General features: G+C 47.5%; 1 protein-coding gene across 2 annotated transcripts in view; it reads left to right on the top strand.

Moving 5' to 3' along the window:
* Nucleotides 1-552: 552 nt before the first annotated feature.
* unc-45 (unc-45 myosin chaperone) overlaps nt 553-25,909 on the top strand; it is a 116,076-nt gene continuing 90,719 nt past the window's right edge. Inside the window, exons 1-2 of one of the 2 annotated variants that reach the window (XM_068353915.1) lie at nt 553-765; nt 18,418-18,522. In XM_068353915.1, the coding sequence (XP_068210016.1) occupies nt 18,418-18,522 (105 nt within the window). In that variant the 5' untranslated portion in view covers nt 553-765. Of the gene's footprint in view, nt 904-18,417; nt 18,523-25,909 lie in introns of both variants that reach the window. The other variant, XM_068353914.1, reaches the window with a different exon arrangement.

Raw genomic sequence — 25,909 nt, 5'->3', positions numbered from 1 at the left:
ATCTTAATGCTACTTTTTCAGACATACATTTTTGCTATTTATAAATAATGCCTTTAAATTTTAGAATATATATAATGATAATAGTGTAAAATAAGTAACTTTTGGAATTAGAAGGTAGATGTGTGATATTTTGTATGTTCAAGGGTAGGCTTTATCATAGTGTATTTGTTAGTTATAAAAAGTCTAATCATTTGAAGTATTTGCGATCATTCTTGGTGTTATATGAAGGGTCATCGAGAACAGAATTAATAGATTAATAAACGGCTTGTAACGCACTTAATAGATAATCGAACTCCGATATAACATCGGTAAACCGATTCTGCAGTTGATCCTTTTCTTTATATTTGGTTTATCCGTTTATAGTTGGATCAAGCCAATGTTGACAAAAGCTGTTAATTAAAAAGACAATTAACTTAGTAGGTTTAAGCTATAAAGCGAAGTTTATTAAAGCCAAAACTAAGTTTAAAATATGTATGAATTGTATTGATTAATTTATAAAGCTATTTTATGTTTAAATAACCAATCTTTAAGTGTCGTATCATTACATCAGCCTTGCACTCTAGGGACTAACGCGAACCTTCTGTCAAACGCACGGCAGAAGAGAAAGCTAAAAATACACACACCCCTTTTGAATCTTAGCCAGGTGTGGGGAACGTGTGAGAACGTTCTCGTGTCAAGAAAAAGGATAATTTTAGTTCACTGAGGAGTCATATAACATTGAATCGCCCACTAAATCGCAATTTTCTCGTGGCGAGGAACGTTAAGGTACCAGACTTCGTTCAATTGTTCCCTGTTCAAGTGACGGCTATTTCACTACTACCGGTACTCGTTTCACATATCAAATATAATTAAAGTAGATTATTAATTGCTGCTTATTACTGCTTATAATTCGTCTCAGAGAAGGTAAGAGCCATTAGTTAACTGTAATTAACGTTTTAGATAGCTTGTACATACCCAGATGTTGAGGCGAAAGTGCCCTTTGATCCCAATTTCTAAACCGTTTAATTTCTTTATTCTTTATTTTATGAAAATCAACAATTCAATATTGTAAGAAATTATACTTTAACCCACAATTCCATGTTAATTTTGGGGAAAATTCCATAGATAACCAATATTCCTCTTGGAGAAAAAGAGTTGTTCTTGGTATAATTTTAGGTGTTGTCAACAATTTGGTTATGATTTTTGGAATCCTTTTTATATCAGCGGCCAGTTCCTTCAGTGTGGATTAAAAATGGACATCCACTAACCTAAACTTTCCCCCCTTAAGCTAACCTACAAGCCGTGTCCTTACCTAATGGAGGGGGCACCTAACTCCCCCCTGCGACCCCCCTTACACTGCCATATTCAAAGTTAAATGTAATAATACTTCCAGGTGATCGTTGTCATACATACACCCCTATTTCTGTCTTAAACAAGATTTTTTTTTTTTTCAACTTGGAGACTCCTGAAAAACCAGATGCCTCAAAGGAAACTAACTCGGAGATGTAACCTAACATAAGGTTCACCACCTAACCTAAGACATACTTTTCTTGCTGTGGGCTTTGACCCTCTACAAAGTGTTAGATCAAATTGCTGGGTAGTGTGGAGGTAGTTGGGTCACCGGGTATTTGCTCGCCAAAGTACTCGCCCACTCGGCTAACGCACAAAGCGCAACATGTACTACTTACCAGAACAGAGGATCAATGAGATATTTATTCACAAGCAGCAGGGCAGGTGGCCCAACGATCTACTCGTACCAAATTGCACAAGTTACGCAGAAGTCTTGGAGAAAATAAGAGGTGTTCCTGGTGTATTTCCAGGTGTTTTGAACAGTTCTGGTAACAGTTGGAAACCTAATTTTTTCAAGTTAAAAGATGCTATGTAGGTAATAGTGTCATCTTATGCACCAGCTCCAATTTTGCCTTTTGGATAGAATTTCAGCGGGGTTGTTTCAACTACCTTAGGGCTGTATAAAGGTAGAGGCGGCATCTGGTAACAAGTCATAATATTGTGACGTGCAATTCAACTGAAATTAGATGTGGAGTCACTTACAGTTCATTGGAAAGAGTGAATTGGAAGCATCATTCCATGCTAAATACTTTCTGACCCTGTGACTTCTCTTTATTTGAAATAGCTGATTACATTTCATAGTATAGTAGTACAGTAATAGTTAGGAGATTGAGGGTGAAATAAGTTTGTTGGGACAGCCATTAACTTTACTTTCTTAATACTTGTCAAATGAATTTTCTTCATGGAGAAAATGTTGTTTATCTTTGTCTGAAATATGATAATAAGCTAGTTTATTTACATAATATGATTTAATGTTATGTTGCCATGGGCGAAGCCAGTTTGAAAGCAAAAATCAGAGTTGATACTAAGTCTTAGGGGTAAGCTATAAGAATAAATCGGTCTGAAAGTGGGTCGCTGGGGGCATATCCCCCGGTATGTAAGTAGGTAAGGATATGGCTCCTAGATTAGGTTAGGTGGTGTTCTTATGTTCGTTTCCCTTTTAAAATGTGGATTTTCAGTCGTAACTTTTGAAATTTTACACTGTCCCAACCAACTACAAATGTTATGGAGATTGAAATTGACACAATCTAATAGATCTCTTCAAACACACTGTTTTGATCCCCATAACCTATAGTTGCTTTGAACATTTTCTCAATATCTATACTATAAGGAGAGGTCGCTATTTGCAATCGCCTTCCAACTGGCTAGTTGCGACTGTTTTGCCTGTCACATGTTTTTTTTTTTAGCCTGTCACTTTAACTTCTAAATAGATGCTAGGTCTTGCATTTTGAATTAGTGTAGCTCTGTGTCGCTTGGTTTGTGAGAAGCTTACGAGTTCCCACACGAATACAAACCATCATTTATTAAGTGGAGAATATCGAAGCTGGAACTACCATTAAATTTAAGGAGGGAGTTATAACTACTGATGAAAGCTGGGAATGCCCTGTGACTCTTCCGTCAGCGAGAATAGCCCCTTTGACTTCAGTTAAAGTAGTATGCTCATTCTCTTGCAGACTCCAATTTTGACTGTGTTAATCCTTGCTTTCTCATGCCAGAATAAATGGATAAGTGTGCAGACAAGGGGTTGTGTCCTGGTAAACCTTGAGAAAATTGTGGTACTGTACTGTACTTTTATACATACATACATACTAACTGCAAATTTTTAAAGTTATACATATCTTTTCTAATTACGTATAGAAATCAGGGTTCTTTAAATTACACTTTTTAAACATCTGACTTAGCCGGTGGATATATATATACAGTAGCTTAAGTCCCTGATGTCACGGCAGAAGTTCAAAATTCGCGGCAATCGCAGATTGGGTAGCTGAGTGTACTACTAGTGCCACCAGGTAACTGTAACCATTCCATGAATCCTCAGATCTTCCCTGCCGCCATTGCTGGCGACAACATTGGAATATTCGCTCGTTATAACCTGCATTTGTTCCAACACGAATACTTACCTCGAACTACTTTCTTAGGATTTACCTGTAATCTCCTCTCTACCGACCAGAGTTTTGTGTAGGATACCCTAAAACCCGTTTTCTATGAAGGCCTACCTCGGGCATTAGAGAATGTGCCCCGAGGGTAGGCTTTGCGCTAGGTCGAGGTCCGCTTGGCTCGTCAACGCCAGTAAGTTCTCTGGTCGCGACGTGTCACCACATCGCTCTCGTTCTCTCTCGACCCTTTGTGTGCGCCGCGTGTGTCCCACGTGTTTACCGCGGGGTAACCTGTACTTATCCCTTGTGTTCCTGTGTGTTCACTTCCCGCCCTTGTGCTTCCCCAGTGTATTCCTTGATTCCCTGCTGTGTCTTGTGTTTGTGCGTTATGGAGCAAATCCGCCGTTGTCCTGGGCCTAGAGCCGGTAAATCGTGTGGAGCGTTCCTCTCCAAACCTGAAGTGGACCCTCACTCCCTTTGCTCTTCCTGTAGGGGCAAAGTTTGTTCATCGTCGGATACGTGCCCCGAGTGTGTTGGTTGGAGTGATATTCAGTGGGTGCGTTACGGCACGAAGAAGAGAAAATCATCGAAACGTTCACCCAGGAAGGCTAGTGTTTCTTCGCCGCTACCGTCGCCCATTAAACGGTCCAACGGGGCTTCTGTTTCGCCTTCCCCTGCCCAGAGTAGGGGCCGAGGTAAGTCCATCGTGGGGAAAGAACCGAGCGTTCTTCCCCAGGAATCTGGTGAATGTGCAGTGGGCATTGCGGGACCTCCCGGGCTAGTGAGGAGCCCGGTAGTGCTGTGTCAGGGTGCTCTGGAGACTCGGCCCTTGTGCTTGTTTCCTCCGATGACTCCCTGTGGGGTAGTAACGTTGTTTCTGTGTCTTCGCCCCCTTCGTGGGCCTGTGTTTCAGGTTCTTCGGCAGGCGGCGACAACCAGGGTAAGTTAGGTTCCGCAGGGAGTGATGCCTTCGGGTGGAAGCTTCCTAAGACACCGGGTAGGTCCCCTATGCGAATGGAAGAGGGCCTGGATTCCTGGTTCCCTAGTGTTGGGCGCCAAACTTCGTTCCCAACCCCGCTCACGGAAGTTCCAGAAGAATTCCTGCAACCTTCTACCTCGGGTACGCAATGAGTTGCGAAGTCCCCCGCGGTCCCCGCTCCCGCCCGCCGTACGGTAAGTGCAGTGACGTCGGGCTCTTCAGAGGAGTCTTTCTCGTCGGGTGAAGAAGCCAGGAGGAAACATCGACGTCGGAGGGAGCGGTCCAGGAGCAGGCGTTCCCGCTCAAGATTGCGTTCCAGATACAGCAGGAAGCGCTCCCGTTCTCCACGAAGAAAACACAGGAGGAGTAGGTCACCAGATGGCGATTGGGTTTTCGTACCCCGTAAGGCAGAGATAAGGTGTTCCCCGGACCGGCGGTGGATTTCTCGCCAAGGAAACCGTCCTCCAAGCACGATTATGACCCTCGCAGGGAGATTCGCGAGAAGGCCTCTGCAGGCAGGCATAAGACCGCGAAGCCTCCGGTTCACCCCGCCCAGCGGGGGGAACCGCGCTTCCTTATGGGCAGCCTGGCCGAACCATCCCAGCTGGTGCGGCCCTCGGACCAGAAGGAACGGTTCCCGCTGTCGGGTCAGCCCACGGGATCCGCGTCCTCGTCCCCCAGGGAACTTGAGCGGACACTAGTCCTCGCTGGGTCGGCGATGCCTGTCCTAACCCCCGCCCCTGGTGCGGAAGCCTCCGCCGGGGAGGACCAGTACCTCGGCAGGGGAGTGCCTGTCGTGTCAAGAACAAGGCGCCCGGTGGGAGTGCCCGGTGACCCGGCTCCCCGGGCTCAAGCCGAGGCTTCGGCTGACGGTAGGGAGGGTTCCCCGACGGAGGACTCGGCCTATAGAAGAGTGATTGGCCTTATCAGGAGGCATCACAAAATAGAAGAACCGGCAGCTACCGACGAGGACTATTGGAGGTCCAGCCTTATACGGTTGATGCAGGCCCCTACCCAGCCTAAGACCTCCCTGGCTCTTCCTCTAGCCCGGGATCTCGTCCTGGGACAGGAATACGTGGATAGAGTGGTGGCAAGTAATGCCGAAGCCCCCAAGACTCAGAGTTCTTCTAAGCTACTCCAGGGGCTCAAAACGCAGGGCAAGGTCTATGTACCAGAAGGACGACGACCAGGAGCCTGCAAAGTAGAACCTTCTCTTGACATCCTGGGCCAGGGTGTCTCGGAGGACAGAGCCTCTTCAGCCCCAGTTTGTTTTTCTCCATCGGAGGCCGCAATGATGGAGGAAATGTCGAGGGACCTGGTGCAGGTCTCCTCTTGGCTAGACTGGTGGGCTTCCACCTTAGTAGGGGTGCAAGCCACGTTTGATCCTACAGACCCGGAACAGCAAAACCTCCTGAGGGAACTTATCACCTCCGGGGGCAAGACGCTTAAGTTCCTGACGTACCAATCTCTCGCCCTGACAAAGAATTGAGTACTCTGCAAGAGGGACACCATCCTGGCAAAGGTGTCCCGAAAGGTCCCAGACAGGGAGGCGCGGGCCATGAGGAGCCTTCCCTTGTGGGGTGACTCCTTGTTCCCCTTAAAGGACTTAGAAACCATTATGGAGAAGGTGTCTAAGAGAAAAAAATTAAGCACCCCCAGGCCTACGCCTACAAGGAGACCGCCCTACAAGAGGTCAGTCTCAGACAGTGCCACGACGTCTCAGGCCTCTCCTAACATGACGAAGGGAGAAGCTCCTTCTTCCTCCTGGCCCTCAGCACCTCAGCCCCCCCTGTAGGGGAGCCCCAGCAGCTTCAGCCTCCTTTAGGACAGGTTATTCTGCCTCCAGGAGAGGCCGTTCAGGCCGCTCCTCCAGGAGGAGATAGAGTGGGAGGCCCCCTATCCCTGCCCAAGCTTCAGGTTGGGGGATGCCTCAGACTATATTGGCAAGCATGGAAAGCTCACGGAGCGGAGCCCTGGACAGTGTCCGTACTGAAGGAGGGCTACAGGTTACCGTTCTTAGCAGAACCACCCCCTCTAATTCCGGCCATCCGGTCGGAGTGGCTGGTCCCCAAGGATCCGTTGAAGAAGGCCGCCCTTCAAGAGGAAGTGTCCTCCATGTTGGAGAAGGGTGCCATGGAGGAGATTCTACACCCAGGCCCGGGTTTCTACAGTCGTCTGTTCCTGGTAGAAAAAGCGACGGGGGGTGGAGGCCGGTTATAGATCTGTCGGCTCTCAACAAGTTCATAAAGAAGACAGACTTCAAAATGGACACTCCGAAGTCAGTCCTACTGTCCTAGAGGGAGAAAGATTACATGATGACCATAGACCTCAAGGACGCCTACTTCCAAATTCCGGTCCACCCCTCGAGTCGAAAGTTTCTCCGGGTGAAATGGGGTACCCAAATCCTGCAATTCAAGACCCTTTGCTTCGGATTGTCAACAGCGCCCCAGGTATTCACGAGAGTCTTTACGACAGTCTCAGTGTGGGCTCACGAACGAGGCATTCGCCTCATCCGATACCTGGACGACTGGTTGCTTCTTTCCTCCTCGAAGGACCTCTTGAAGGAGCAAGGGATGAAACTTCTCCAGTTTTGCAAGGAACTGGGTATCGTGATCAACCCGGAAAAATCAAACCTATCCCCCTCCACCTGAATGACCTACTTGGGGATGACGCTAGATACCCTTCTGGGAAAAGCTTTCCCTTCAGAAGACAGAATAAACAATCTGATGGAGATCATTCGCCCGTTCCTATCGGGGTGCCCCAGGAGAGCGAAGGACTGGCAAAGACTCATAGGGCATCTGGTGTCGGAGAAACTGGTACCCCAGGGGAGAATCAGACTCAGAGCCATCCAATGGAACCTGAAGAACCTCTGGTGCCAACTGGACTCGCAACAAGTACTAATCCCAGTTCTACCAAACACGAGGCCCTCCCTGGAATGGTGGCATTGCCGGTCGAACTCGCTCAAGGGGATGCCCTTCGCGAACGACCCCCCCGAGTTACTGCTGTTCACAGACGCCTCCAACCAGGGATGGGGAGCCCATCTCCTCGATGAGACAGTGAGAGGAACCTGGATGGACGGGGAAAGGGACCTACACATCAATGTCCTAGAGTTGAAGGCAGTCCAGAAGGCTTGCCTACACTTCGCAGATCTACTAAGGGGAAACACTGTGGCGTTGATGTGCAACAACGCCACAGTAGTAGTGTACATAAAGAAGCAAGGAGGTTTGAAGTCAAGGGAGTTGTGCGATCTCACCATAAAGATTCTAGATTGGGCAGAAACGAACCAGGTTGTGTTATTAGCAAGGTTCATCCCCGGGAAAAAGAACGTGCTGGCCGACGGTCTCAGCAGGGTGGGCCAAATAGTAGGGACAGAGGGGTCCCTCCTTCCAGAAGTAGCCAAGCTCATCATCCAACGTTGGGGTTCCCCGGTGATGGACCTCTTTGCAACCAAACTGAACGCTCAACTTCCTGTATATTGTTCTCCTGTACCAGACCCGAAGGCAGCCTTGGAGGATGCCTTTCAGGACAGGTGGGACATCCTAGACGTGTACATTTTTCCCCCCTTCACGTTGATAAGGCAAGTACTCAACAGAGTAAGGACGGCCCGAAACTTAAGGATGACTTTGGTAGCGCCCTGGTGGCCGGAGAGAGAGTGGTTCGCAGACCTAAAAGACCTGGCGAGTCAACCTCCGTGGCCACTCCCCGACAGGTCAGACCTTCTACACCAGCCACATTTTCTCAGATTTCACGACAACCCACAGTCTCTGCGTCTTCACGCCTGGAGACTATCGAGCGACTCCTGAAGAAGGAAGGGGATTCATCAGCTACTGCTAAGAGAATGTTGCTATACCTGAGAAGGTCTTCAGCTGCGGTCTACCAAGCTAAGTGGGCCTCCTTCACGAAGTGGTGCGCTTCGAGGCACATTAAACCCCTCAAAGCCTCGGTCCCAGACATAGCGGATTTTCTGGTATATCTCAGAGACAAAATGGGAATGTCAATCCCAGCCATAAAAGGGGTACGGGCCGCCTTGGGCCAAGTCTTCCTCCTGAAGGGCATTGACCTGGGTTCCTCTAGGCACATCTCGATGCTTGTCAAGAGCTTCGAGCAGTCCTGCCCCCCACAAGCAGTTAGGGTGCCTCAGTGGGACTTAGCTAGGGTCCTGAAGATGTTAAGTGGCCCCCCCTTCTAACCTTTGAAAGATATCTTAGACAGGGATCTCACTCTCAAGACAGTCTTCTTGCTAGCCTTGGCTTCCACTAAGAGAGTAGGAGAGATCCATGGGCTGTCTTATGACGTCTCTCATTCGAGGGGGTGGAAAGAAATATCTTTCAAGTTCGTTCCTTCTTTTGTGGCGAAGACCCAGAACCCAGCTGTCTGGGATCCTAAATTCGTAGGTTTCTCCATACCAGCCATCCCTAAGACGGGTAATGCTGAGGATTTAAAATTGTGCCCGGTCCGTGCCATTAGAAAATACCTTGAAAGAACGGCTCATCTCAAGTTATTGCCAGGGCCTACAAGGAAGAAGATCTGGCCGTGCCAGGCGTCCCCAGACCCCATGACATCAGGGGTCTGAGCACATCCTTAACCTTTGAGAAAAACATGGCAGTGGGTCAGATCCTTCGGGCAGGTACCTGGTCTAACCAGTCGACTTTTACTGCCCATTACCTCAAGGACTACTCGAGGAAGTCCTTAGACGGGTTCTCCATTGGGACAGTCATCTCCGCTCTCCAAGTGATTTAACGGTAAAAGCCCCAGGCTCAATCGCGGATAGCAAACCGGGAGACACAGGTTCGTTTCCTTTCATCCTATTCCCAGTTTTTTCCCTATCCTCATCGGAGATAACCCTCTTGTACCATTGGATAACACGTTCTCCGCAACTACGTTACTGGATGCAACATCAGAAGAAGTTTTTCAAAGGGTGAGTACTTAGACACTAGCGTGAGCTCTTTGTGTAGTTACCCTCTCGTCCGTTTTCTAGTATGTACCGTTATACCTAGGGCTCTTGGCTTCTGCTTACTGGGTCTGTAGGTCAGAAAAGCACTCCCGCCTACTAAAGTGTAAGTCTCCTAAGAAAGTAGTTCGAGGTAAGTATTCGTGTTGGAACAAATAAAAAATTTTAAGTAATTTTTATTTTTCCTAACATACTTACCGAGAACTACTTTCGGGTAATGGCCCTCCCTTCCTTCCCCGAGTGCCTCTCTGCCCTTGCGAGTATTGTGCTGCATCAATAGAACTTACTGGCGTTGATGACCCAAGCGGACCTCGACCTAGCGCAAAGCCTACCCTCGGGGCACATTCTCTAATGCCCGAGGTAGGCCTTCATAGAAAACGGGTTTTAGGGTATCCTACACAAAACTCTGGTCGGTAGAGAGGAGATTACAGGTAACTCCTATGAAAGTAGTTCTCGGTAAGTATGTTAGGAAAAATAAAAATTGCTTAAAATTTTTGATTTTTGCAGTATTTGGTGATGTACTCATATGGGTTATTGACTTTCGTTTGATTAGATTTTGCTTACGGATTCTCTTGAACCTTTTTTATTTTGATCTACTTTGACCATTGCTTGTTTTGACTTCTCTCTTAAATTTTGCCAAAATGGCTGACCCTTCCCCAGCTTATAGAAAGTGTGTAAAAGGCTGTAAAACCCGCCTTCCTAAAGCCTCTATCGATCCCCACTCCATTTGTTCTAAATGTTGATCACTCGAAAGTTAGAGAGAGATAGAGTTAGACGTAGTTCTTCTCGCTATAGAGAATTATCCTGATCCCCCTACTGTTACCACAGCCTACTCTTAAGGACATGATGATCGCTATTCAAGCCTTTGGTGTTAGGGTTGAGTCACTTGCTACGGACAGGAACCAACTTATGTCCGATGTTAATCAGCTTAAAAGTGCCAGTGTTAGTGCCAATAGTGCGGTTAATGTGTTCAGTGCTGTGGAGGGTGCGTCTGCTCGAACCTGTCTTTCACCTAGCCTTAGACCTCTTCCACGCTCCCCAACCCCTGGGAGAAGGAATGTCGAACGGCAAAAGGGAACGAGAGGTGTAGTCGCTCGAGCAAACGTCCCATCGATCGTTCCTGTTGACGTTTCACGGGACGCTCGCACAATTATTTAATGAAGAGTGGGGAAGGGAGACAGGCCCCTCTTTGTAATACCTGTCAAGTGACAATGGATGTTAAACATATTTTAGTCGATTGTCCTGTTTTTAATCTTCAGAGGAGGACACATTTACTCCAGGATAAACCTTTAAGAGATATACTGGGGGAAAACTGTAATACCCTGAAGTTGAGAAAATTTATACAAAGTATTGGGTTATATTACGAGCTATAATTGATTTGATTAATTTATTTATTTATTTTACCCTTTTAATCCTTATTTATTTCACATCTAGATTTTATTGTATGAAAGTGTAACGATTTGTATTAAAGGTTAAAATGATACTAAATGGTGTGAGTATACAGATATGATTGAATGATTTTCGTTATATAGCGCTGAATGGCCTTTGATGCCCCAGTGCTTGGCTTAATGCCTAAATTCTATGTATATTCAATTCGCCCTCACCATGGGAAAGGTGAGGTTAAGTTTACCTCATCATCGGATGATGCAGTGGTTAGCAAGCAGTCGAATTGTGACTGGCGTCAAGTTTCTAGACCTCTCAAGAGGAAAATTATTGCAGTAGATCAGCGTCGCGTTTTATTGCCTCAAGTGCCTGGCTGTAGTCATTGGAGCAGTCCAGAGCATTTTCCTTCCTCTGATGAAGGTTCTCCTGCTAAACGTCTGGCCCTGTCAAGCGTCCAGCCCAGTCTATTGCTGTTCAAGTTCCGGAATCTGTTATCCCTTCAGTTCATGCTCCGCCGCTACCGTTTGACTGGTTGTCGTCCTCTGGGCGATCTACGTGTGACGCGAGCGATGAAGAAGGCGATTTTGTTGCTGACGTTTCCGCTCCAACTTTACCGCAAGTTGATCCTAAGTTGAGTTTGCTACAGGACATGCAGCTTAAGCTGTCCTCGTTTATGCAGTCCTATCACTCTGTTGATAAGGAAGTAACTCCCCAAGTTCCCGAGCGTCTGGAAACTTCCCTACGTGGACATCGTTACTCTGATAAGCTTGACCTCAAACGTCAAGCTTCCAGGCGTGAAGCTTAGCTTCAAGCGAACGAAGAAGCTTGTGAAAGCGTTCACTATGTAGCTAAATGTGATGCCGATCGACAAGTTAAGCGTGACGCCGATCGTCAAGTTAAGTGTGACGCCGATTGTCAAGTTAAACGTGATGCCGATCGTCAAGTTAAGTGTGATGCCGAACGTCAAGTTAAGCGTGACGTCGAACGTCAAGTTAGACGTGACGCCGAACGTCAAGTTGATCATGACGCCAAGCGTCAAATTGATGCCGTATGTCAAGCGGTCGAACGTGACGCCAAGCGTCAAGATCGCACAGTCAAAAGTCAGGCACGCTTAGACATGTCTACTGCAGCTGGAGTCTTGTGGGAGGAAGAGGGTGATGACCCCCTTTCCTCGGCTGACCTCGGAGGGAGAAAAGCCTAAGACCACACAGCATTCTTTGGATCTTAAGAAAATTATGAAAGTGTTTATGGAAGTGTTTCCTAATCACTTTGTTCCTGTTGCTCCACGCTCCCCCCCTTCGGAGTTTACCTTGGGGACGGCAGCTCAGGCGCCTATTTTTACTAAGGTGGTTCTTTCGAGATCATCAAAAAGAGCCTTAAGACTGTTGGGAGACTGGTTGCAGTCCAAAAAAGATCTAGGCAAGTCTGCTTTCTCTTTTTCTCCTGCTAAACTAGCTTCTAGGTCAAGCGTGTGGTACGAGACAGGAGAAGTTCTCGGCTTGGGAGTTCCTGCCTCTGCCCAGGGAGACTTCTCAAGCCTTGTAGACTCTTCTTGTCGGTTGGCTATAAGACGGACTAAGATTTACTGGACGACTTCTGAACTCGACCATCTTCTCAAAGGCGTCTTCAGAGCCTTCGAGGTTTTCAACTTTCTCGATTGGACTCTGGGAGCCTTGGGAAAGAAAGTTTCGTCTTTTAAGAATTCTGACACGGACAGTGTTATTCAGATAATGTCGTGTATGGACAAAGCTGTTAGAGATGGCTCTAATGAATTAGCAGCCCTTTTTATGGCTGGAGTTCTTAAGAAAAGAGCACAGATTTTTTCTTTCCTTTCCATGGGTGTCACCCCTTGTCAGCCTCTGTCTCCATCTCTGTTTCCGCAGGAACTTGTGAAAGAGCTTGCTTCCTCTTTAGCCCAGAAGGTCACCCATGATTTGGTCCCCAAGACAGCACGGAAAGTTCTTCCAACTTCTTTTCCTAGCCATAAACTTAAAGTAGAAACGCCGTTGCCTCGTTTTACACACCCCTTTCGAGGTAGATCTGTCAGTAGGGGTAGCTCCAGACCTGACGGAAGAAGAGCAAAAAGGAGGGGACCAAGAGCTGGGCGAAGCCGAGTCTGACTGCTTTCGCCTTCACACAGCAGTAGGGGTCAGACTGACCAACTTCTGGCAGGCCTGGGAGAGAAGGGGAGCAGACCCTTGGTCCATTCTTTCGCTGAAGGAAGGTTACAAGATTCCTTTTATACCCCCGTTAGTTCGAGATCCGATAGATCTCTCTCCCAGGTACCGAGAGGACTCAAAGAGGCAGGCATTGCTGCTACAAGTGTCCCTCTTGTTGGAAAAAGGGGCAGTAGAGAGGATGCAGGACTTAGTCACCAGGATTTTACAACCACCTATTCCTGGTCCCCAAAAACTCTGGGGTATGGAGACCAGTCCTGGATGTAAGTGCCCTCAACGTTTTCATTCAGAAAACAAAGTTCTCGATGGAGACTTCAAAAACTATGCTAGCAGCAGTAAGAAATGGCGACTGGATGGTCTCGTTAGACCTCCAGGACGCCTATTTTCATATCCCCATACATCCGAGTTTCAAACGTTACCTGAAGTTCGTTTACGGGAAGGGAGTCTTCCAGTTTCGGGCCTTGTGTTTCGGCCGCAGCACCGCTCCTCTCATTTTCACAAAGCTAATGCTAAATGTGGTGAGCTTCCTGCATTCAACAGGTATCAGAGCCTCCCTGTATTTGGACGACTGGTTACTCAGAGCGTCATCCTTCAATCGCTGTCTGGAGGATCTACAAATGACACTGAGATTATCAAAGGAACTGGGTCTTCTTGTCAACACAGAGAAGTCCCAACTGATCCCATCCCAGAAGATTCTTTAGGCCTAATTGGGGATGGAGATTCACAGTCTAGCTTTTCAGGCTTTTCCGGTACCCTCAAGAATAGAACAAGTCCTCCTAAATTTTCGTCTCTTCCTAGAGAAAAGAAAATGTTCTGTGAGACAGTGGATGAGTCTGCTGGAAACACTCTCCTCACTGTAGCAGTTTGTCTCCCTAGGAAGACTACATCTCCGCCCTCTTCAATTTCACCTCAATTCCCATTGGGACAAGGAGAAGGGTTTAGAGACGGAAAGTATTCCACTTCCAGAGTCTGTAAAAAGTTGCCTCCATTGGTGGAACAACCCAATCAAACTTCAGGAGGGTCTCTCACTGGAGCAAAGGAGCCCAGACCTTGTGTTGTGTTCCGACGCCTCGGACTTGGGGTGGGGAGCAACACTGGGCAAGCTGGAGAGCTCGGGTCTGTGGACAAAAGATCAAGAGAGCCTCCACATCAAACAGAAGGAGCTGTTAGCAGTCTTATTGGCCCTTCAAGATTTCAAAAGGTCGGTTCTAAACAAGGTGGTGCAGGTAAATGCGGACAACACCACAGCTTTGGCCTACATATCCAAACAAGGTGGAACGCACTCGAAGGCCCTTTTCGAGACTGCAAGGGAGCTTCTAGTTTGGACAAAGAAAAGGATTGTAACCTTACTCACAAGGTTCATTCAAGGAGAGAAGAACGTGATGGCAGACAGCCTCAGCAGGAGAAACCAAGTCATTCCCACGGAATGGACACTGCATCAGGAGGTTTGCAAGAAACTATGGAGGATTTGGGGTCGTCTGTCCATAGACCTATTCGCAACCTCGAAAACGAAGAGGCTGGAGACCTACTGCTCCCCAGTGCCCGATCTAGAAGTAGTCCACATCGACGCTTTTCTGCTGGATTGGTCTCACCTGGATTTTTACGCGTTCCCTCCATTCAAAGTCCTGTATAAAGTATTACAAAAGTTTGTCTCATGAGGGAACCAGATTGACTCTAGTGGCTGCCCTCTGGCCTTCGAGAGAATGGTTCACAGAGGTACTTCAATGGATGGTGGATATACCAAGAAGTCTGCCAATATGAGTAGATCTACTCAGACAACCGCACTTGGAAAGGTTCCTTCAAAACCTCCCAGCTCTGCGTCTAACTGCCTTCAGACTATCGAAAAACTCGCAAGAACTAGAGGCTTTTTGAAGGAGGCAGCTAAAGCTATCGCTAGAGCAAGGAGGACCTCTACCATCAAGGTCTACCAGTCCAAATGGGAGGTCTTTCGAGATTGGTGCAGAGCCAACTCAGTATCCTATTCCAGTACCTCTCTGACCCAAATTGCTGACTTCTTTTTAGACCTTAGAAGAAAACGCAAGTTTTCTTCCTCTACCATTAAAAGGGTACAGGAGCATGCTAGCGGCCGTTTTCAGGCACAGGAACTTGGACCTCTCTAACAACAAAGACCTTCAAGACCTTCTCAGATCCTTTGAGACTTCTAAGGAGCGTCAACTAGAATCACCAGCCTGGAACCTGGATGTTGTCCTGAAGTTTCTCATGGGTGACAGGTTTGAGCCCTTACACTTGGGGCTTCTTTTAAAGATCTTACTTTAAAGACACTTTTCTTAGTCAGTCTGGCAACGGATAAAAGAGTCAGTGAAGTGCATGCCTTCAGCAAGAATATTGGCTTCAGAAATAGCAAAGCTATCTGCTCCTTACAATTTGGTTTCTTGGCCAAGAACGAACGCCCCTCTCATCCATGGCCGGAGTCTTTTGAGATTCTAAACCTTTCAGATGTGGTTGGTGAGGAAATGGAGAAGGTCCTGTGCCCTGTAAGAGCACTTAAATTCTATCTTGACAGAACTAAAGAATCACGAGGCAAGTCAGAAGCTCTATGGTGTTCAGTCAAGAAGTCCTCCTTACCTATGTCTAAGAACGCCCTATCATATTTTGTCAGGCTCTTGATAAGAGAGGCTCACACTCACTGCTATGAGGCAGACCTTAAACTGCTGAAAGTGAAGATGCACGAAGTCAGAGCGGTGGCAACTTCTGTAGTGTTCAAGCAGAACCGATCTTTACAGAGCATTATGGACACTACCTTTTGGAGGAGTAAATCTGTGTTCGCCTCACATTATTTAAAATGTGTCCAGACTCTTTACGAGGACTACTACACTTTGGGTCCATTAGTAGCAGCGAGTGCAGTAGTGGGTGAAAGCTCTACCACTACATTCCCCTAATCCCAATACCTTTTTTCTTCTTTTGACTATTATATTTTATGGTTGTTTGTGGAGATTGGTCGACAGTCTTCCACAATCATTGATTTTAGCAGGTGGTCAAACTTGTTCCTTGAGAGTGCCCAGAACAAGGGTATTGGTTTAGGTCCTGTCATAGTGAGGTATTTACACCGTTTTGACAGCTCCTAGAGACCTTTCAGCCCCCTGAGTGGATCGCTGGATCTCATAAAGATAGCGGACTAATGAGGCAGAGAATCATAAAAGTCAGCTTCCTTATCAGGTACGAACCCTTAAGCTTGTTTTTTCTTAAACTCTTGAGTAATATTCCAATAATGTTGGCTGTCTTTAACCCTCCACCAAGGGTGTCAATCAGCTATATATATATCCACTGGCTAAGTCAGATGTTTAAAAATTATATTTTCATTTTAAAATAAATTTTTGAACATACTTACCCGGTGGATATACTGTATATAATTTAACTCCCTCCCTTCCTCCCCTCTAGAGACCTATGGGCATGGAAGATCTGAGGAATCATGGAATGGTTACAGTTACCTGGCGAGTGGTGGCGCTAATAGTACACCTAGCTACCCAATCTGCGATTGCCACGAGTTTTGAATTTCTGCCCTGACGTCAGGGACTTAAGCTATATATATATCCATTGGGTAAGTATATTAGAAAATTTATTTTATAATGAAAATATAATTTCTAGGTCAACCACCATGCAGGCCTCAAGCCTAAAGTTGAAAATGAGTATCTAGCTTGCTGAAAGGGGGTGGGGGGAGCAGGGCTTATCAGCCACCCACTGGTAGTTATATGTACCTCATTAAAACTTAACGGGCATACCAGCTCTTGCCAAATTCATACTCCTATTAAAGGACGCAGATTTGTATAGATAGGAAAAATATAGAATGCTTAAAAAATTTGTGGTTTTAATTGTTTTATTTTCATTTAGGATATTACTCTTATATTTAAATAACTACTGTATTACTTCTCTCTCTCTCTCTCTCTCTCTCTCTCTCTCTCTCTCTCTCTCTCTCTCTCTCTCTCTCTCTCTGTAAGGTGCCTTCTTTGTCTCTTTCCATTAGATATTTCATGATTCAGTTTCATCAAACTTACTAAAGACCATCCCCTTCCGGCAGTCTCAATATTTTCTTGTTCTACAAATACCCAGTTAATCTCAAATTATATAGTTTTTCAATTTTCTTCTTTCCTATTATTGACAAGCTTTAAGGTTGGCCTTCTTTTTTCTCCCTCCATTCTTTTAAGAGACTGGTTAGTTATATCTCTCATTGTTTAAACCCAATCTTTATTCTCCAGTTGTTATTTGTTATTTAATTTTCATTTGGATTTGCAAGCCATATCAAAGGTTTATAACACTGGAATCAGGCGAAATTCTGGTGGCCAGGATAAACTCATAGATTTGTTTATATTCTTTCATTTTATAGAATTGTGGTTAGTCATAGTTGAAGTCTTATCAATGTTTTATTGAAAATATTTAGATAAGTTGAAGAATAGGGTTGCTCAGTGTTTAGGTGTGAAGTTTAAAAGTATAATACTGTACAGTATGTTAAAAAGGGTTGCATACTTTAGTATAGTAAAGTATATGAATATTATTCTTTCACAGAGTAGAATAATAATTACCGTGAATCATTGATGATCATTGTGGCTACACCAGAAACTCCTTTTTTATTGCATCAGGGTCAGAAAAGTATTAGAGCTCTGTTTTTCATCTATCTAGGTTGGGAATGTTCTTGGAAATCAGTTGTAGTATGGAGGGGAGAAAACCAAGATTCAACTAGAATTTATCTCATTGTAGAGAATGGACTCCTTGTAATTAGAAAAACCAGTTAGGAGGGAGAGCATTAAAGATTTGCAATCATATACAGTATAAAGTATAGTAAATAGTATTTTATACAGCAGATACATATGGACTGATATAGAATATGTAGGATGTTTCGAAAATCTGCTTAAAGGAAAGATTTATACATGGATGCAGTTCAAGGTCATTTTGCAGTTGAGGCAAGAGTTGCGAAGAAATTTGACGATCAGTTGCAGGAAAATAAATAAGATGTTTTGAACCTTTTATAAGGCAGGGGAACATTAAGTAGAAAAGTTGTAGATATGGAAATATTTGTAGCAGACTAAAGACCCATAGGAAGGCTCAGAATATTAAGAAAAAATGACAGAGAGAGAGAGAGAGAGATCTAGACTATTATTGCTACTAGCTAAGCTACAACTCTAGTTGGAAAAACAGGATGCTAGCCTAAGGGCTCCAACAGGGGAAAATAGCCCAGTGAGTAAAGGAAATAAATAAACTATATGAAAAGTAATTAACAAATAAAATAGAATGAAATGGAATCTAAAGTAGGCTATATGGCGTCCCTCCACTGACGCGGAATCAGATTGGAATGCCAACAGAGGAAATTTTATTTGAAATTGTTGACAAGGATAGTGATTTTATATATATTGTACTGCATGTTCTAGTAAGTTTCGGGTTTATGAAAAGAAATGATTATTACTGTACTAAAAAAATAATGCCCTTTTTGGGATAATTTCCATTCTCTTGTATATCTTATGAATTAATTTTCTCCCATCCCTATTCCAGATGACTCAAACAGATAGTTCTCCTACACCTCAGCAGTTGAAGGATGAGGGAAATGAGGCATATAAGAATGGAGAATTTGATACGGCACTTGAAAAATACACAGCGGTAATATCCCATGACTATTTGGTTATTATTGCTATAGTACCGAATTTGGGTTAATATGAATTGGTGTGGAATTGGATGTAGATAAAGTATTGGAAATTTGTCAAACTAAGATTATGAGTACCTGTGAATTTTTCTGGATATGAAATATGTTTTTTTATAAACTATTTCCATGAAACTCCCGTTGCATGCATGTTGCTTCATTCTCAAAGCTGGTAAATGTAGGCGTCTGCCTTTAAACTGAAATTGTTCCGTAACCGAAATATAAACCACAATATTTACATAGGGTATTACTTTCGGCGTAGCTGAAATGGCGAGCCATTAGATTTTTAACGAGGGTTAACTACCCCTGCGCTAGTTAGCAAGGGTAGGGGAGGGGTAGCTAGCTACCCCTCCCCCCTCACACACTGGTGAACTGATTCACTTCGTTTTTGGCTCGGACGATGAACGGATGTCTCTGTTCCCGTCCTTGCATGGCAGCCATTTATTGTTTTGTCTTTACTTAATTACTTACTTTCTTTACTCATGTATATATGTAAACCTATTTTTATGTTTATGTATATATTTGAGTATAGAAATCAATAAGTTTCCTTTTCAGTGTTTGTGCTGTGTGTGTGTGTGTGTGCGATATCACCGTGTGGCCGCCGGCAGTCAGGCCACTACGATGTATTTTCATGGGCTGCGATCTCTTCCTTGGTCCTTCGGTCGCCTCCTTCCATGGGCGCCGTGGGAAGTCGTCATCGCTGGACTTATTATTCTGTTCTCCTCTTTTCCTACGGGGAAGGTGGGGTTCAGCGTAGGATTGCGAGAGTGTTGTTTGACTACGGTCTCTCTCTCTGGAGGTGGTTCACCTTTTACTACGTTTTCTACGATAGCTCCTCCTTTCGGGTGGAGTTGCTATGCAGTACTTTTTATCTCAATTATTTTTTTATTATTAAAGCTAATTGTATTTGTTAACTTTTCAGTTTTTTAGAATGTTTCCCTTCGGGGTGTTTGGTTCTTACTTTTAGTAAACATTCCTTTATGAATTGCATATTTATAACTGTTATATTTCAGTTTTTGTTACAGTTCTCGCCCTTCCCCCTCCCTGTGAGTGTAGGTGGGGTTGGGGCTCTTGCCTGTTATGTAATTCTTGTGTTCTTTTCCCTGAGCGTGTTACTTCTCGGACCATAGTTTTTTGTGCGACTATGCTGTTGGTGCTGAGCGGTCTCACCTGCAGCTACGCTCAAGGGGCTGAGCAGCTGCAGGAGCGCCTCTTCGGAGGTTGGCTCCTAGGTTACTGGCTGACCCTTCGGCCCTTGGGCTCCATCTTCAGTCTCTTCTACGAAATTTTCCTCTCTCGTTCGTGAGAGAGGACACTCATAGAGACTCCTCTTCGTAGGACTCCTTCTGCTGTTGTTGCTGAAGGCTCAGTCCCCTTCGGGGGACAGCTGAGCCCTACGGTCTCTCCTGCGAGTGTTTCTTCCCCGGGGGGGAAGTTCACCACAGAGGCTCCTCTTCAGAGGTCTCCTGCTGTTGTTGCTGAGGGCTCAGTCCCCTTCGGGGGCAGCTGATGCCACGGTCTCTCCTGCGAGTGCTTCTCACCCTTGGGGGAGTTCACTACAGAGACTCCTCTTCGGAGGTCTGATGATGGTGCTCCTGCCTGTGGTTGTTTTCATCTTCACCCACCCCACAGAGGATCCTCCTGCCAGACCTCCTCCTGGACGCAGATGCGCTGTGGGCGCCAACGTACCTAGTTTCCTACGAGCACCGGTCCCTTCGGGGCAAAGGGCTTACTCCACATTGTGGGTAAGTCCATTAAGTGCCAGGTTTTACCTGCTCGCCCACGTTTTCCTGCGCGCTCGCGCGCAGTAGAGCTCTTGCGCTCTCCTGCTGTGTTCCAGACTTCTCTCCTGCGATCTCCTGTAGCTGAGTCTCGCCATAGATCTCCTGATCGCCAGCGCTCACCTGCGCCTCGGAGACCTTCTGTGCGCCAGCCCTCTTCAGCTCGCCAGCGCACTTCTGGACGCCCTTTCCTGCTACGCGCCTTGGGAGCCAACGGTCTCCTGTACGCCCACGATCACCTGTGCGCCAGCACACATCTGCGCTCCCTTTTCTAATGTGCGCAATGCGCGCCAATGTTCGCCCTCGCGCCCACGATCTTTGGATCTAGGCACAGGCAAGGAGATTGCTCCTTCATTTTACACCCTCGTTCGCCTTCTCGCCAGCGCACATCTGCTCGCCCTTTTCCTGATGTGCGCAAGGCGCACCAGGGTACTCCATGAGCTTCCTGATGTGGGTGGAGGCGAAAGTCATGATTCCTTCACCTCCTCGCCGACGATCTTCTGTGCTCTAGATTTGACCGAGTCTCTGAGCGCCCGCGGACGCCCACGAGAAGTCTTCTATACTCGCCCTCGAGCGTTGACTATTATGCGCAACCTCACCATCTGGTTCTGCCCCTCGCTGATATCTTCCGGCTGCGCAACCGTGCTCCATCGATCTCCTACGCGCCGGCGATCTCTTAGCAATCGCGCGCGATTCTTCGCCTGCCCGCTAGCGTTTTCAACGCGCCCACGCTTCAGATCGGCGTACGCGGCCACGCGTTGGCTCTCCACTACGTAATCGTTCGCTACGCACCATCACTCGCCATCGCTCGCCGACGCGCCATCTCCCGCAATGAACCATCGCTCGCCAACGCGCCATCGTTCGCCGACGCGCCATCTCCCGCAATGAACCATGGCTCGCCAATCGCGCCAACGCGCCATCGCTCACTTACGCGTTTTTCGGTCTCCCGACCGCGTCCACGCATCCTCACGCGCATGCTCACACATGTTCGCCCGCGCGCGAACCAACGATTGTACCATCGCGAGAGCGCCAAGGGCGATTTCGACCGCGATTCCCGTCGGGTTTTCGCAACATGGGCAACCTGGAGAGTGTTTCTGGAGCGCGTACTTTCAGATCATCATACTCAAGATCTTCACCTCGTAAGCGCAGAGCATGACATGTACAAAGCATGGAGAATCTTCAGAAGAGTCTGGGTAACATTCTTCTCCCTCTTCAAGCAGGCCCCATCATCCCTCTCCTCAGGATCGCCCGATTCCCTTCCCTCCAATGGTGGCTGCTGACACTGCCTCTGTCAGTCGTCAACAGCGGGAATACTTCGAGATCATGGGGTAGCCCGATTTAGCTCTTCCTCTCCACCATTCCGTGCAACGGACCTTCCGGGGTTTTTCCCTCGAGAAACTCTCCGCCGGGCAGGTGACATTTTCATCTTCGGAAATCTTGAACCAGGAGGAAGCCGCGAAGGGTGCCAGGCAGGCCACCTCGTGGCTGCTCGTCGAGCTTGAGTCTCTGGCCATCCGGTCGCGACCCGAGGTGTTATACAAGGAAGCTCAGGGAAGGTTATGGAACTTTCCTCCTCTCGGACACGTGCAGCTTTCGTTTCCCGACACCAAGTGTCGAACTTGGGGACAAACTCGATGTTGAAGCATTGAGATGCAGTGACCGAGAGGTTTTCTCTCGTAGGTCCCTACTGTGGATATCGGCAACCCAGACTCTCTTCCATCCTTGGAAGGGGCTTGTTTCAGCCCAAGGACAAGGAACGAGCAACTGAGAGGTGGGGAGAATTGTATCATGATTCGCTCCTCCAAGGCCCTTATATCCAGTCCCTACAAGCCTCCAGCGCCTCAACTTCTACAGCCTCGTTCAGCCTAGGACATCAGAACCGGCACGGGCAGCTAGACAAGGTGTCTATGCAGCCTCCCCCCTCCTGTCGGGGACGAAGGGCAAGGAGCCCTCCCGGGAAGGCAATAATCTTAGAGGGGGCGGCCTAGGCCGCAAACGCTAGGATTGGCGACCCCTACTTGCATCCCCCAGAGGGGGGGTGGGGAATGCCTGGATTTGCGCCTTCAAGTGGCAGCAACTCGGGGCCGATTCCTGAACGATCTCCATGATCTGCAGGGGTTTCATGTCCCGTTTCGTAGCATCTCTTCCTCCCCTGTCAGCGAATCCGGTGTCGCTGAGCCCCTATGCCATGGGATCGGCAAAGGGGCTAGCCCATCGGGCAGAGGGTGAGACCATGCTCTATAAGGATGCTCTCCAAGGTTGTCGGCGGCTCCCCCCCAAGGTTCTTCAAACGACTCTTTCTTGTAAGAAGCGCCTGAAGGCTGGCGACCCGCCATCGTCCTTTTAGCCCTGAACAAGTTTGTCGTACAAACTTCGGCAAGTATGATACAACAGTTTCAATCAGACTTGTAGGGAAACCACAAGACTTCACGTGCATACTGGATCCGAGAGACAGGTACTTCCAGATCCCAATCCATCCGTCTTTACAGGAAGTACTTGGAATTCAGCCTAGGCAACAGATATACCAGTTCAAGGTGCAGTGCTTCGTTTTTTCCACAGCTCCGCAGGCATTCACCAGGAAGTTCATCCCGAACCCTCATGTCCACACAGGAGCGGCATCCGCCTCCTTCGCTTTCTGGATGACTGGCTACCTGTGCAGTTTCGGTATCGATCCTTCTTCGACGCCGAGACAACCCTCTAGGACTTTGCCAAGATCTAAGGATCATGGTAATTCTCGAGAAGTTTTCTCTGTTTCTATCGCAACAACTGGTATATCTAGGCTTAATTTTAGTCTCCAATCTCCGTTAAGCCTTCCCTTCAGATGACAGGAGAGTAGGAGAACCTTTCCTCAGGCGAGGAGTCTCTCCTGCCCTTTTCTGGTTACGCCTCCTAGGTCACCTTCCTCATTGACCCCTCTAGTCTCAAACACTCGCCTCGGAATGAGTCTCCTGCTTTGGCGACTCAAGTCCCGGTGGAATCAAGACTACCAGACATTCTGGTCCTATGGGACCTGCCGAACGAGGGATCCTGCAGTGGTGGTTGACCTACGAAGCCTTTGCTAGAGAGTGGATCTTCTCGTTCCCCCTCCGCATTTGATGCTGTCCTCGGACGCGTAAAAGAAGGGGGGGGGGGATGTTCTGAACCAAAGGATCTCAAGCCTATGGCCAGAACTAGAAGGGTACCTCCACATCAATTGGCTAGGGATGAAGGCCTTATTCTGGCCATCAACAGTCCCAACAGGCCCCGGCGAGTCACTCCGTGAGCGACAAGTGACAACACCACGGTAGTTGCTTTTCATCAAGCGGGGAGGTACTTTTTCATAAGTCTTCCCATCCTACAGTAGAGATACTGAGATGAGCCGAAGTCCACTCAATACCACTATCGGCTCGCTTCATTCCGAACAAGGAATGTGCTCTCCGACAGTCGGAACAGAGCATCGCAGATAGAGAGTTCCGAGTGGTCTTTGGAACCCCCAGTAGCCAGCAAGCTCGGACCTTGTGGTCCTGTTCGCGACGACCTTAAATTTCAAGCTGTCGCTGTACTTCTCCCCTGCCCCTGACCCCAAGGCACCCTGCTGAGATGTCTTCCCGCATCGGTGGGACAACATCAACGTCTACGCCTTGCCACCGTTGGGTCTGTGGGGAAAGGGGGCTCAACAAGACCAGACTATCGGTCAACCTGTCGATGACTCTGATAGCTCCGCTACGGCATCATGCAGAGTGGTTTCCGAACCTTCCGCATCATTTGATGGAACTCCCGAGAGAGTTTTCCCCACGACAAGAGCTATAGTAACCACACCACTACATCTACCACAAGCCGTAGCTCCGCTTCGGCTCCATGCCTAGAGTCCATCCAGCATCTCACTGAGAGAGGCGTTCCGCGACAGGTCGCGGAGCGGATGTCTCGACACCTGTGAAGTCATCCGCAGGGGTCCACCAGGCGAGGTGTGGAGTCTTCTGTGGTTGGTGTCGTGGGAGAGGTATCTCTCCCTTCGATGCCACTATTCCAGCGTTAGCGGAGTTATTGTCCATCTGCGGGAGGAATTGCGCCTTTTGCTTTTGGCGGTAAAGCCTATAGCTCAGCCTCAAGCCTGGCCTTCAGGCTCTAAGGTTAGACAATTCCTCCTCGCTGGTTCTTTCTTCGCTCATACGAAGTTACGAACTTACCTGTACCCAGTCGGGAGTGAGACCTCCTCCATGGTACATGGCTCGGGTTCTTAGGGATCTTAAAGCTTCTCCCTGTGAACCATTACGCTAGTCATCTGACAGGCACCTGACTTAGAAGGCGGTGCTCCGGCTCGCTCTGGCTTCGGCCAAGCGTATCAACGTACTTCATGGTCTCTCGTACGACTTCACCCATTCAAGAAGATAGGGAGAGGTAATGTTCGGGTTCGTCCCTGAGTCGGTTTCTAGACTCAAGATCTTGGAGTCCCAAACCTTCGGTTCGACTCCTTCAGGTTTTTGAGTCTCCGTTCTGTAACAGATGACCCAGGCCTTCTCCTACTATGCCCAGCAAGGAGTCGAAGGTGTTATCTTAAAGAAAAGCTGCAGTTCGTCCTCACGTGCAACCCTGTTTGGGAGCACAGGAAGGACGAAGAGGAGGGTCACCAAGAATACCTTTGCAACCTGGATTCTAGGACTATCCATCTCGCCCTGAATCCAGACTCTCCTCCGTCATGTAGCCTTAGAGCACACGATGTCAGAGGCATCGCAACGTCTCTAAGAAGACTACTCTGTGACGCAGGTGCTACAAACTGGAGTCTGGAAGCGTCGGACGACCTTCACAGCTCACTACCTGCAGGACGTGACCCACAGGAGTTTCGATACGTTTTCCTATCGGCCTGTGGTGGCTACACAACAGCTGGTCTAACCTCAGGCTCCTTAATGGACAGGTAACAGAAGGTTGAGGGCATTGGTGTCAGACTGCATGATTGAAAGAGGTATGTCTGGCCCTTACTTCTTTCTTCATCCTCCCCTCTCTTGGGGAAAGCAGCATCCTAGGTTCTCTGCATAGCTGACCTCAAACCTCTGTAGGTAAACCATGCTTCCTTGTGTTCCTAGTATTAAAATGATACTGTCACGTCCCCCATACCCTGACGAGGTGGTATTGGGAAAGTCCTAGTCCAGAATTCCATCTAAAGGTCTTCGGGTCGACTGCCTAGGACAAGTCACGCTTCTTCCCTCCACACACAAGCTCATGTAGGCCGCACACTCCTTGCGGAGCAAGGAACTTGCGAGGTGCAGGGACTCTTTATCTCGAAGTGCTGCTCACTCGGATTCTGAGTCCAAGGGTAAAGCCAAAGCCAGTATGGCTGGGGACTTTCCACCCTTCCTAAGGGGTATGTCACCCTATGTAAATAGCGTGGTTTGTATTTCGGTTACGGAACAAATGACAAATTCGGAGATAATTTGTATTTTTCCTAACCATACAAACCTTAGCTATTTACACATATTTGCCTGCCAGCCCTGTCCCCCAAGTCAAGTCCTACTTCTAAGCAAAGTGAATCAGTTCACCAGTGTGTGAGGGGGGAGGGGTAGCTAGCTACCCCTCCCCTACCCTTGCTAAC

The sequence above is a fragment of the Palaemon carinicauda genome, chromosome 30 (assembly GCF_036898095.1).
Source record: "Palaemon carinicauda isolate YSFRI2023 chromosome 30, ASM3689809v2, whole genome shotgun sequence".
Taxonomy (NCBI): Eukaryota; Metazoa; Arthropoda; class Malacostraca; order Decapoda; family Palaemonidae; genus Palaemon; species Palaemon carinicauda.
This window is presented reverse-complemented; position numbering and strand designations above follow the sequence as displayed.